Genomic DNA, 13,632 nt, shown 5'->3' with positions numbered 1-13,632 from the left:
ACTCCCCAAAGCGGTGTAGGGATAGCAGGTACCTCAACCATGGAGGGAGAATGGTATTGGTAAGGGTGGGGATTGAACCTGCAACCCTGTGGTCTACACAGTCCAACCCCTATAGCCATTACACCACAGCTGCCCCACATCTGGGTACCTTATAGGTGGTGTCGTCTGTGCAGGGGTTCTCCACTTGCACAATGATGTAGGCATGGAGGAAGTTAGATGCAATCATGTCAGGCACAAACGGGGTGGCCTCTTCCTGGAACACCACCGCCACGATGTCATTTCCTATATGCCTCTTCCTCTGCAACTGTGGGAAAAAAAGAGGACATATGTACTGTATGTAGTTGATAACACAACGCATGACTTTCTAAAAAAGAGAAAAAAAAGTGGCACACAAAGCTTGGTGTGTCTGTTCCGTTTCATTTTCAACAGAACACGTATGGCACAATCACTGATGAGAAGTAGGTTTGTAGTAACTCAGAGGAGGTCAGATGCTCAAAGACACACTCTCTCTCTCTCTCTCTCTCTCTCTCTCTCTCTCTCTCTCTCTCTCTCTCTCTCTCTCTCTCTCTCTCTCTCGCATCATGTCACATGAGGGACACTGTAAAACTGTGTCACTAAAGACAGAGTGGTGGTTAAAAACGTGAGCTCTTTGGCAATGCATTCACACATGTGGAGTCTCATTAGACAAAGCTTACTAAACATGAGGGAGCGTTAAGCTCAGTATAGACATTTGAACTGACTGAAAGTTAAAAATGTTACAAATGTCAGATTAAACGAAGTCTCTAACCCTCTAACTCTTAACTATATTTGAAGAATTTGAAAAAAGCAAACGTTTTTTCTTTCTAATGATTTATAACAATGTGGTAGCTGTTGGCTGATGATTAAAGTGTTGGCTATGGCATACTTGTATTTGAGTCCTGTGTGGGAAAATGTGGATGAGGGAGTGGATAACTAGCTAGAGGCCTCTTGCATTATTTCTCACCCATTGCCCAAGTGCCCTTGAGAGAAAAGAACCTAACACCACTTAGCTTCGTGAAAAGGCAACTGTAACTAATTCACACTTAATAGCTGTGGATAAGGGCATCAAATACATGCAAGGCCACGAGAATACAAAACACTGAAGTGTGGCTATTATGCATAACAGGCCAAGAAAAAAAAGAAAGAACAAAATTACTCTGAATTACGGGTCACGGCGTGGCCCGGACGTAATTGCTCATGAATTACACGGACCACAGTCTAAAGGGGATGATACACGGGTGCAAGTTTTTTGGCGCAATGTTGCCAGGCAACAACAGGCTTCTAATATTCTGATGGAAGCCGTTCATCAAAACATTCCACGGCAACACTGCTCAAAAGGTTGACTCTGTGCAACGCATCGTTCTATCAATTTTGGATGAGCCTGTTGGCAGACTTGTAGCCAAGACACATACAGTATAAAGTAAACCAAGACACGGCCAAGACCAGAGGGTATCGAGACCAATAAAAGACCTTGGCGGAGACAGGTTGCCCCTGTGTAATGCATCCTCTTTGGCCTGGCTATTGTGACTACAGTTATTCCAAACCTCTACATAGTCTGGCCAAGCTCCCTTGTCCTGGGACTTCTCAGGGGGCAGACTCTACCTGTGTCTATAAAATGCATCAGTATGCTACTGGTCTAAGATGCAATCAGTCAGACCATTCTGTCCTCTGTCCTCCAAAAACAGCATTAGTGTGACATCTCCTTTAAGTCACCTCAATCAAGCTACTGAAAACACTCAATTTTTCAATGGAAGGCAATTCTGAGTAAGACTTGACATGGAAGTGATCAACAGCTTGACGAGACTGACTTGATAGCAACATTTGGTGCCATGTCACAGAAGGTATGGGCAGTCCCAAGATACATCCTCCTATCACAGTGATTCTCAAAGTGTGGTCCGGGGACCATTGGTGGTCCGTGACAGAGCTCAGGTGGTCCGCAGGGGGATTTCTACTTTTCCAAGACAAGCTAGTAAGGCTATATTTGTAACATTATTATAAAGCGAAACATGTCTGAAGTCATATTTTCACCACAATACTAAATTACTATATTTACTAAAAAGTAAGTGATCTGCATCATTATTAACAGTGTCGAATTAGCACCCATCAACTGTCAATTCAGTTCACAGGTGGTCCCTGAGCGTTTTTGGGGGGACAAAGTGGTCCTCGGTCTGCCATATTTAAGAATCACTGATGATGAGCATATCAGGCATACCTGCTGCGTGTCTCCCTCTGTGTACGGGAGCTTGGTGGACACGTGAAACATGAGCTCCTGCTCCCGGAACATCGTGTAGACCGACTGCGTACCCGTCTGCCCGTGAGAGACGTCAAGGCCTCCGCGAAACCTGTCAGATATGGACAACACACGGACACGAGAACAGAGGAGGTTAGGAGGCACGATGGGGCGTTTACTGCACATTTCTGTATCTTTTTCTCTGTATTCATGGGTTCTAAATTTTTGTTTTCTCCTGGCTGCACGAACTGCGCACAACTCAACCTCTGATTGTTGGAAACCGTTGTCGGTCAAAAAATGAGCTCACGTGGTTGGCTGCCAGTGTCTTGCCCCTCCTCACAACATCGTGTTTATAAACACAGTGAACCCATACAAACTTTTGGTGTCTGCTGCTCACTCTCTATCTCAACTTCTCTTTTTTACACTCTCTCTCTAACACACACAAGCACCCACGCATGCTCATAACCACCCTAAAATATACACATGCACACAGGCATATACGCACAAACGCACGAACGCACACACACGCACACACACGCACACACACGCCCGCGCACACACACACACACATACAAACAGCACCTTCCTGTGTTGCTTGCGAAATAAACACAGGTGCATCAATAGACTCTCAAAACAAACAAAAAACTCACCCTTTGTTTGACAAAGGCACACATGCACATACACAGCTACGTACAAGCGCACTTAAGTTCTATTAGAACTCCCTGGCGCTCCACTGCAGGCGCCCAGATCAATATCTATTCAAAGGTTAGGGGCTGAAGTCTTGCGCTGAAGTCAGGGGTGCCGATGGGGGGTGGGGGGGACGGACGACGACGACAAAGGGGACAGTTGTCCCAGGCCCAGGGAGAGAGGGGGGGCAAATTTGGGTCCCTGTTACATTGTATCAATTGGACTGGGGGGCCCTTCCAGATGATTTTGTCCTGGGCCCTGCCAAAGCTGTCAGCGTCCCTGGCTGTGCTGCTCAATATTTGCTATCTGGCTGGCTGGCGCGTTTGGTCTGGCCGCTATAAAGACTGTCGGGGACTGCTAAGCAAATGCTAAGTGTTTGCCATGACTCATTTTTAGCACTCCCGACACTCTTGGTTTGCATCAGTTAAAGGAAACTCTTCTTTCATGTCACCTCTCTTCCTTGCTGCCCTGCTCTCCATCCTTGCTGAGCCGCCTCTTCTGATTCATCTCTTATCAAATATTCTGCCCATCAATGCCTGTCTAGTCCTCTGGTCTGTCCCTCTGTCTGTCCCTCTATCTTGTTATGCCATGTCTGAACCTTCAACTTTTGATTTCTCTCTCTCTCTCTCTCTCTCTCTCTCTCTCTCTCTCTCTCTCTCTCTCTCTCTCTCTCTCTCTCTCTCTCTCAGTTTTCCACTTTCTAAGCTGGCTGTGACTACTCCATTTGTGCCTGCCTCTGTCTTTCTCTCGATCTCTCTCTTTTCCGTCTGTCTCCTATCTTGCCAGGCTCATCTGTTTATTATTTCATTCTCCATCCCTCTTTCCGTATCCTTTCTTTCCTCACCCTTTAAAGTCCTGCAGGTCTACGCAGTCTCCCAGCACACTGAGGAACTCTGTGAAGGCCGGCGTCTCCTCTGTGTTCCTAAACAGCTCCTCCTCAGACGTCTGCAGACACAGAGAGAGAGAGAGAGAAAGAGAGAGAGAGAGAGAGAGAGATAGACATGCAGAGAGATAGACAGATGAACAGAGAGAGAGAGAGAGAGAGAGAGAGAGAGAGAGAGAGAGAGAGAGAGAGAGAGAGATAGACATGCAGAGAGATAGACAGATGAACAGAGAGAGAGAGAGAGAGAGAGAGAGAGAGAGAGAGAGAGAGAGAGAGAGAGAGAGAGAGATAATGATCCATTGGAAAGATGCAAGGCGAGATAACCGTGCCATTTAGATAGCGTACGTGTGCATAAAAGCTGCCAGTAAGTAGGCTTAGCATTACACTGTACTCTGCACAAATGTTGTGTGGGTTTTCTTTGCACCATCACAGAAACGATGACTAACTCGTCATCTGATATAGCAGTTTTGATTGTGCTAGAATGCTGTGTATGTGTATAGTGAAGTGTCGGTATCAGAAAGTTGTGTTTATACTTGACTTTGTTCGGAGGAGCTGGTGACAGAAGAGACAAAAACGATTTGGGCGACAAGAGGCGATTTCAGCAACTCGAGCAAAAGTTTGTAGTTGAACTTCAAAGAATATTATGCAAATGAGCTATAACGCGATTCGGCGACAGCTGCTACAGCACATTGGAATGTTAGAATGCTTGCATTCTACTTTAAACGGTCATAATCTGTCACTTTTATCGCTCGTGTTGCTCTTCCTATGAACAAAATCTGGTGACTCTTTGTAACTTTTGTCTCCTCTGGTGTGTTCGCAGGGTTAGGAGGGCCCCTCATGTATTAATTCAATACATCCATTAACAATTTATGTAAAAGCAATGAATAGCCTATGTGTTTTAGAAATTCTTGTAAAAACAAACAAACAAAAAACTATATAATAATGGTATTTAAAGTCATTGACCCATGAGTTGATGCATGTTGAGTTTTCCTACCTGCTTGAATCTCTGGTACACAACACCAAACTTGAAAGTGTTGTTCACTTCATGCTCATCATAGCTGACTATCAATTGGGAGCCCTGTAAAATAAAGATAAGAGATATTAGTATGGAATTTTAAATAAAATCATCAAGTATCACACCTTGGCATACAGTACATTCTAATGACATTCTAAAATCAAGAGTTCAGGTGAAAATTAAATTCTCATGTATAAATAGGGCATTTGATGTGTGATGAGTGCATCCTGTTTGATGACCAATATGATGGAAGTAAGGGTGGGGTGTTTGCGGGGTCGGCTGTTTCTTCACCCACATGGGAATCAAAAGATGAGACTGATGGGAATTGATGCTTCGTCTTACCAGAAATCTACAGGAAGCTATCAACATGGACCATGCCCTGCTGTACAATGTCTTGCAACCTACCCGTGATGTTGCACATGTGCCATGTTGCAATGAATGGTCCATATAAACTTGTACATCTGTTCATATCCTGTGTGATTTCAACACTACAATTTGTTACCCAAACTGGAGAAAGCTTAAGCAGAATAGGCTAGCACACAGCTGACTAACAGGGTGACCAAAGACATTTCGGAGGAAAAAAAAGGGCATTTCCTCATTTCACCAAAAAAGAGAAACTCTTTGTGTGGGAACCTCTGGTCAGACTTTGACTCTGCCTTATTTTAGACCTTAACGGAAGTCAGAGCGATTGCCTGGCACTTCCGTTCAAAGTTTGTGTGCCAGCCTCTACAATCTAAAGTGTTTCATCACTGACCCTGATGCACTCTCTTTATTAGCTAACTGACGGCTAGCTATTTCTGTACGAGATTACACGGAGAGCGTGATACATCTGTGAACACGTTTTCACACCACTTCATCAAGTAACTGGTGAAGCCTTTTTGGATGAGGTCCTCTTATGATCTGAACTAGACGGAAACACAAGATACTTTTAGGGAGATTAGATTTCCTGACAAGTTTTATTCTAACACAGCAAAATATGATAGTAATAAGTAAATCTAAATAACAACAACACTTCATCAAATAACGCAATCCATGTCTTTCTGAATGAGGATTTCTGAGGGTTGTAGGCCTACTAGATCAGTATTTCTTAAACTTTTCCAGACCATGGACTACTTTGAAAAAAATCAACAACAACGGGTAAAGAGATGGAGTTTATATCAGAGGATTACAGATTCAAATCCCAACCTTCCACTCCCTACCGCACACCATGGCTGAGGTGCCCTTGAGCAAGGCACCTATTCCCATACTACTCCAGGGACTCTAACCAATACCCTGTAAATAACTGCAAGTTTCTTTGGATAGAAGCATCAGCTAAGTGTAATGTATTGCTGTGTACTTTTGTAATGTAATGTACTGTACTGGGACCACCTGTCAACTGAATTGATAGGCTTACTTACAAGTTTAAGTCACTGCAAAGTCAGCTGCAGATCGTTTATTTTTCAGATACAGAAAATTACAAGCCTGTCTTCTGAAGTGAAAGAACAAGTTCAGAGAGTACGCTTAGCTTTTCGATAATGTTTCCAAAATGTCTATGCCATCTTGTCTTAGAAACGCTAATTTATACTAATCCCCTTTTGGACCACTCGAGCTCCCCCAGACAACACACCACGGATACTTTTAGGGAGAGTAGATTTACAACGTCCTGACTATTGACCTTATTCTAACACAGTAAAATACTCAAGTAATAAATACATCTACGGCAGGAAATACTGCACTTGGCAGTTACAAAGTCATCATAAAAAGCCAGAGAAATTACAGTGCAGGAAGCGTATGCGGCAGAGAAAAAGGCAATGGAAAGCAACAGACTTTTTCATTAGCGGACGGAAGTCAACAAGTCAATTGCTTTGGTGCAGCTGGCATCCCTGAGTGCAATTAATTGGAGAAATGCCTTTTTATATAATGAATTGGCCAGAGTTATAGAGGAAAATGTACATAATATGCAGTATGTTAAGTAAACACACACACCCTGTTTCATCTCACAGTATGCTATATATGGCCGTGTGTGTGTCTTTGAGGCTTACCTTTGGGTACAACACTGGATTAAGCTTTAGGTTGGTGATATCCTCACATAGGAGCTAGTTGAGATAGAGTGTGTGTGTGTGTGTGAGAGAGAGAGAGAGAGAGAGAGAGAGAGAGAGAGAGAGAGAGAGAGAGAGAGAGAGAGAGAGAGAGAGAGAGAGAGCAGATACACATGTCAAAATTAATACAAAAACAGAATGACCTTGAATCCATCAATAAATCAATCCATCCATCCATTCATCCATCCATCCATCCATCCATCCATCCATCCATCCATCCATCCATCCATCCATCCATCCATCCATCCATCCATCCATCCATCCGATCACAGTGCTACCAACCTTTGCTAGCTGAGCAATGCTGGGCATCTCCGTGATCCCGGCCAGAGATATCCTGTCATAGACCGTCTTCGATTGACACCTAGAACAAAACATGCATAGACGTGCATCTTGTCACAATTCTGCGATTTTTGACTTTTGTCCAATCGGGGGCCCGCTGTCAGGTGGGGGGCCCTAGGCTGCAGCCATATCTTGACTGTGCATTAATCCGGCCCTGAATATACTGTGATGTTACATCTGCTCCATCCATCATGTATATGGTTATTGCTACTGTACCATTCTTCAGAAAAAAAATATGTATAACTCCACAAAGACTGACCATTTCAAGAGTGAACCTGAAGACTCACTACGCAAAACGCGTTGTTCGCTTCAAAAAAATAAAGAGAAAAAAGAACAGTATCCAGTGTGCAGTGTTTAATTAACTTTTTACAGCACAACTAGTTGTAGACTGCAATGTCAAACTAGGGCTGCACAATTAATCGAAAATAATTGAAAACCGTAATAAAATCGTGAAATCGAAAATCGTGATTTCAATCGTGATTTAATCGTGGCAATAGTGACCCACCTTTGAGAGCGTCCTTGAAGCCAGAACATACTGACAGGCTGGTGCTTCTGGCCAGAAATCTGTCCACCTAAATTTCATGCTATTGCCTTTACATAATTATTACAATTAATTTTATTTTGCTCATCCCGTATATAATTCATTCTTGGTTATATTTCATCTTGTTATAATTTTCAAAGAAATCTGCAAAAAAATCAATAATCGTGATTAATAATCGTGATTATGATTTTTTTCCATAATCGTGCAGCCCTATGTCAAACCTTCTCTAAATTGAAATGGTCAGTGTATAACAGGACTTTTATAGTTCTTTTTTTGATTTAGAGAGCTGGGGTGTGCTGGATTTTTTTTTTTTTTACAAGTAAGTTGTACTGTAATGTCCTTACCTGAGGATGACGTGCAGGAATTCCTGGTCGCCTGTTTCCTCGTGCCTCATGGAGATGATGAGGTTGCCATGGCTGCTGGCTGTGCAGTAGAAATTGAGATGCTCCTGTAACGAGTGGGAGGCACAGCACACGCTTCCTTTTTAGTTCCACAGCACACCACAGAAGCCAGCGTATCATTTTCAATAATGCCAGTCAGACAGACAGACGGCCAGGGTAATAAAAGTCAGTACACTCCGTAGCTAGCTACATCAATTGCGCATTTCAGTCATGCATCGCCACAATGTTTCTTTTCAGGGTTCAGTCACTAAGTTCATTTTAATATAATGTGCATAATGTGCGCATCTGGGAGTCTAAGCATCTTAACCACAGTAAACAAAACAAAAAACTGAATTCGGCACCCATCTTTATTATAACTTCTGCACATAAAAAGCCTTACTATTATTTGAAACGGCTTTACTACTACATTACAATGCCTGTATGATATTACATTATTTACTAACAACACATTACCATTCTAGCAATGAAAAACAATAGGGCCGTACCTTGAGGGGTTAACACATTATGCATAATTGTTTTTTTATTTTATATAGCTTTTTATGAACTGCGTTCTAATATTTCAGATTTCATTGGTCCAGCTATGTCTTAGCCATCTTTTAATCGATTGTATGCATGACGGCCAAAGGTACTGCAAGCCCTCAATGCACTACGAGAATGTAAATAAAGGTTGAAATCAAATGATAACTTACCCTGCCAAGGAAGTGCTTGCGATAGGCCCGTGCGGCGCTGTTCCTCTCTAGCCGGTAACCAAATCCCTCCTCAGGACCCGTGCCGTCTCCGTCCTGCCCGTTGCTGGCGCTGGCACTGGCTTCCTGCCCGGTGCTGCTACTGGTGCCTGCAGCCTCCTCAGTGGAAGGGAGTGCAGCGCTGGGCTCCTCCGTCTCCTCTATCCAGTAGCCCCCGAACTGGGGGAGGATGACCTGGGGATAGGGCTCCCCCCGCTGAAGTACCTGTGTGGGTGGACGACACACAAGCTACATGGTCAGTTTTTTTTTTTTAATTTCTGTTTTATTTTGTTCAACATATGCAGTCATACACTATCATCATAACAGCATATACAAAGCAAGTGTATCCACAGATACTGTATAAGTGCATGAATGTGTCATCAAATTGATCCACAGCCCATAGACATCACAAAAGGTCATTTCATTTCAAATCTATGTGGTAATTTTAGTTGCAGGTTGCAAGTCTGTCAAGAATGTAACAATAGAAAAATAATTAAAAAAATAAAATGAATAAATAAATAGTACAATGGAACAATGCTAAAAAAAAACAATGTGTCACCTTTGAAATATCCTTTGGCAGGTTTAAGCTCATGATGTTCTCTTTTAAAGAAGCTCAATAACCCTCTGATCTGAGTTATGACAGTCAGACAAAGACCCTGACAAAGACCTTGTGTCGAAACGCGTCGGGCAGTCTATTTGCCGTTGTACTATTAAATAAGAAAACGGAGTGCCACAGTTTCCTGCTCTTCAATTTTTTTATGACAGTCAGATTTACAGTTTTTGCTTTTTAACAGTCACTCATAACAGCCATGGACTCACTCACCTCTTCAATCCCTGGGTACGGGATGTAGTCGTCCTGCAAGGGATTTATAAATAGTCAGTAAAATGCATAAAGTTAAGAGATATGCAAAAAAAGTCAGTAAAATCCATTCAGTCAAACAAACACTGCTCCAACTCAAACCTTTGTGACAAGTGACAAGTATAGACCCGTGTTTCTCAAAGTGTGTGATCTGTGGATCCCGAGAGCATTTTTCCCATGAGCAGTTGTGTTAATATGCTCTTAGTAGTTTACAGTAATACTAGTGCAGCGGCTAACCAAAACAATCGTTCAGTTTGTGATACAAGCATGAAAATTGGTACACATATAGCCAAAGGCATTCTAAAAAGAACTGGATATGGAGCCATCGTGAATTTTCAACATGGTGGCCATAGCAGCCATTTTTCAAAATGGCCGCTAGCAACAACAGTTTTCTTATGAGTAATGGATATAATATGACATTTTAGACACGTTTACCATTCATACAATTTGGTAAATGTCTTATGGATCATTTAAAAGTTGTCATGAATATTCAAGATGGCCGCCATTTTCAAGGAAAAGGCCATTAGCGTTACGGAGCTGACAAAAGCGTGAAATTTAGAACATGCTTCCTTAGGACCCAGTACTTCACTGTACTGTACTGTACTATACTATACTGTACTGTAATGTGAAATACTGTACTGTACTGTACTGTACTATACTATACTGTACTGCACTATACTGTATGCTACTGTACTGTACTGTACTGTAATGTGAAATACTGTACTGTACTATACTATACTGTATACTACTGTACAGTATTGTACTCTACTGTACTGTAATGTGAAATACTGTACTGTACTCTACTGCACTATACTGTATGCTACTGTACTGTACTCTACTGTATGCTACTGTACTGTACTCTACTTTGCTATTCTGCACCGTACTGTATGCTACTGTACTGTACTATACTGTACTGCACCGTACTGAATGATACTGTTCTGTACTATACTCTACTGTACGTTTCTATACTGCACCGTACTGTATACTACTGTAATATACTGTACTGCACTGTACTGTATGCTAGCTACTGTACTCTACTGTACTTTTCTATACGGCACCGTACTGTATGCTACAGTACTGTACTGTACTGTACTGTACTGTACTGTACTGTACTGTACTGTACAACTATAGAACTGAAACATGTAGAGCATTCTGAGGTCATGTATAAAGCAAAAAAGTGTAATGTGTGGGAATGAGTTATGTTACTGTTACCACTCAAATTCGTGAAGGTTAAAAAAAAGTCATGTGGCATTTTGTTTGGGTGGGGGGTATGGTAGACTATCCTTCCTCCCAGACTATTTGTGTGCCTTGCATATCAAGAAAATGAGTACAGTAATGACTTACTTTTATAGTATACCTGTATACCATATGAGAGTTGTTGTTTTATATAGATTTAAGGGTGGCAAAGACCTACGGTACATGTTGTCCATCAACTGTCAGTTTTGAAGTACCAATTGAAGTACTCAATGATTACTGAGCTAACTGTAATGCAACTTGTGACACAATTACTTGGTGAGGACTTGTTTGCAAATTCAGGAAAAAACAATTTACCTCTGCCTACCTACTCAACACCTACTTAGAAAACATTTCCATTTAATTTGAACTGAAGACATACTGTAGCCTATATGTATATTGAATAATCTGTAATGCCATTCTAAAGATGGCAGAAATGCACTCAATATGCACAATGCTACTTGTGAGAATGTAGAATTAGGCGATCTTATGGGTTCTTCATACATATGGAGAGGTCCTGTCCTTTACCCTCTCTCATACAAATAAAAAATATCTGTCAGGGAAATTAGAGGATGGAGAACCTGCTACCTTGGACATCATCTTGCACTGACACTTCCCCATTCAGATGCTGCTCAGCAAGCATTAGCAGCAGTCGTCTATTCTCACCATAGTTTTAGTGTGGGAAATGCTCATTTGAATTCAGTAAAATGTTGTTCAGTATCTGACTACTTGTATTGCCTCATCATGACTGATGAAACATTTGCTTTGCTGTCAGTAGAAATGTAATGCATTGCAATGCATTGTAGAATTGAATCAAATCGAATCGAATCGCTACCTCCCGAATCGTAATCGAATCGAATCTTGAGGGCAGTGCCAATGCACACCACTATGTACATTTTTGTAGTTTCATCAATCTGGTCAAGCAGGCTACCACTGCCCTTTCATCTCTGCTGAGTTCCGGACTATATTAACATTGTCAGCTACTATAATGTCATTTAATAACAATGTAATGCATTACACAACATGACATATTGTATATGACAGTAGAAGAAACATCTGAGGGCTCTTAGGCTAGAATTACAGCATATACCCTAAAGAAACACCATGCAAAGTGCTTTTCTAACTTCCGTAACGGTAAAACCCTTAACAGACTCCACTATTGTATGATTATCTGACATGGGCTGCCATCTTGAAAGAAACAGTGATACTATACTGTATATTAAGTATAGAATGAGATAAAAGGAAGCTTCTGGTTAATTCCAAAGTTACAAATTTGAATTCTGCATCATGAAAAATGACTGATTTGACACCGATATCACCTATATCAGAGAAATCATACAAGTGACGGCTGCCATCTTGAAAATGGGGGCCATCTTGAATATTCATGACAACTTTTCTATTATACATATCACTTTTACCAAGTGGTATGAATGGTAAATATGTCTAAAATATATTATATCCAAGAAAACTGTTGTGGCTGGCGGCCATTTTGAAAAATGGCTGCCATGGCCACCATGTTGAAAATTCACGATGGCTCCATATCCAGTTCTTTTTGGAATGCCTTTGGCTATATGTGTACCAATTTTCATGCTTGTATCACAAACTGAACGATTCCTTTATATTTTGGAGCTAAGCTATTAGACTAATACTGTCTTCTATATCAATAGGCTACATGGTGAGTTTAAATGACACAAAGAATGTATATCATCTTCACCATTTCATACACAGTAGAAATACAGTGTTAATTCAACACTTGGAGAGTAGGCCTACTCCGGGACCAGATGCCATATAGAGGATAAAGTTAAATGGACTCTGAGTGTTGAAACAACACTGCCTTTATTACTGTGTATTTAAGAGTATGATACCAGATCAATTCAAGCATACACATTGTTTAGCCCTGTTAGCCCTCGACGAGGGGGGTGGTCCTTGACATTTTATTTTTTAAGGGTCAAGTAGTCCTTGGTCTTGCAAAAAAAAAGGGAAAAAAAACTTTGAGAAACACAGTGAGCCATAGAACGATGATGATGATGGATGACAGTGGACGTGCTCTGTGTGGAGGATGAGCAGGCATGCTACACACACCGCTAATGACTATGAAAATGCTAACAGTGAAGGTCGTCTCAAAGGCAAGAGGAGCCACTGTGGGATATCAAGAGATAGTGGTGGGCAGGGGGGGTAAAGAACCTAATTGATGAATGAATGGCTCAATTAATTAATAAGTATTTGTTACATATTAAGTAACGAGCATCATTAACATCATGATGAGATGAATGGCATAACATGATATGAAACCAATTAACATGACAAATCGCTAAAACCCACAATGGCATACCTAGCCTACATACACTCACAGTCAACATTACAGACATCATTAATCACACAGCACAAGACTGTCAACAGCACATTACAGATGGCAGACAAATGCTTTCACATAAGAAGAAAGACCTTGCAACTGTGTCTCATTCAAGCAAAACAAGCCTGAGGTTGAACAGAGGCATCCATGACAGATGACATGACTCGTGATGCGACACGTATATGATGGATAGATACCCAGATACGAGATAACACTCAAACCAAGGTTTTTATGTTTTTCTTTACGTTTCTTCTCTTCAAAAAAACATAA

At 41.5% G+C, this 13,632-nt stretch overlaps 1 protein-coding gene across 4 annotated transcripts in view; it reads right to left on the bottom strand.

Annotated features, from left to right (window-relative positions):
* The window catches only part of rap1gap2b (RAP1 GTPase activating protein 2b), a 110,659-nt gene that overhangs the window by 11,347 nt on the left and 85,680 nt on the right, over positions 1-13,632 (bottom strand). For all 4 annotated transcript variants that reach the window (XM_063203165.1, XM_063203162.1, XM_063203163.1 and 1 more), the window contains 9 exons: positions 9,741-9,773; positions 8,882-9,142; positions 8,136-8,239; positions 7,194-7,272; positions 6,855-6,908; positions 4,813-4,896; positions 3,780-3,880; positions 2,231-2,360; positions 149-304 (listed from right to left, as the gene is read on the bottom strand). In XM_063203165.1, the coding sequence (XP_063059235.1) occupies positions 149-304; positions 2,231-2,360; positions 3,780-3,880; positions 4,813-4,896; positions 6,855-6,908; positions 7,194-7,272; positions 8,136-8,239; positions 8,882-9,142; positions 9,741-9,773 (1,002 nt within the window). The remainder of the gene's footprint in view (positions 1-148; positions 305-2,230; positions 2,361-3,779; positions 3,881-4,812; positions 4,897-6,854; positions 6,909-7,193; positions 7,273-8,135; positions 8,240-8,881; positions 9,143-9,740; positions 9,774-13,632) is intronic.

The sequence above is a fragment of the Engraulis encrasicolus genome, chromosome 7 (genome assembly GCF_034702125.1).
Source record: "Engraulis encrasicolus isolate BLACKSEA-1 chromosome 7, IST_EnEncr_1.0, whole genome shotgun sequence".
Classification (NCBI taxonomy): domain Eukaryota; kingdom Metazoa; phylum Chordata; class Actinopteri; order Clupeiformes; family Engraulidae; genus Engraulis; species Engraulis encrasicolus.
The sequence above is the reverse complement of the archived record's forward strand: the minus strand, read 5'-3'. Positions and strand labels throughout refer to the sequence as shown.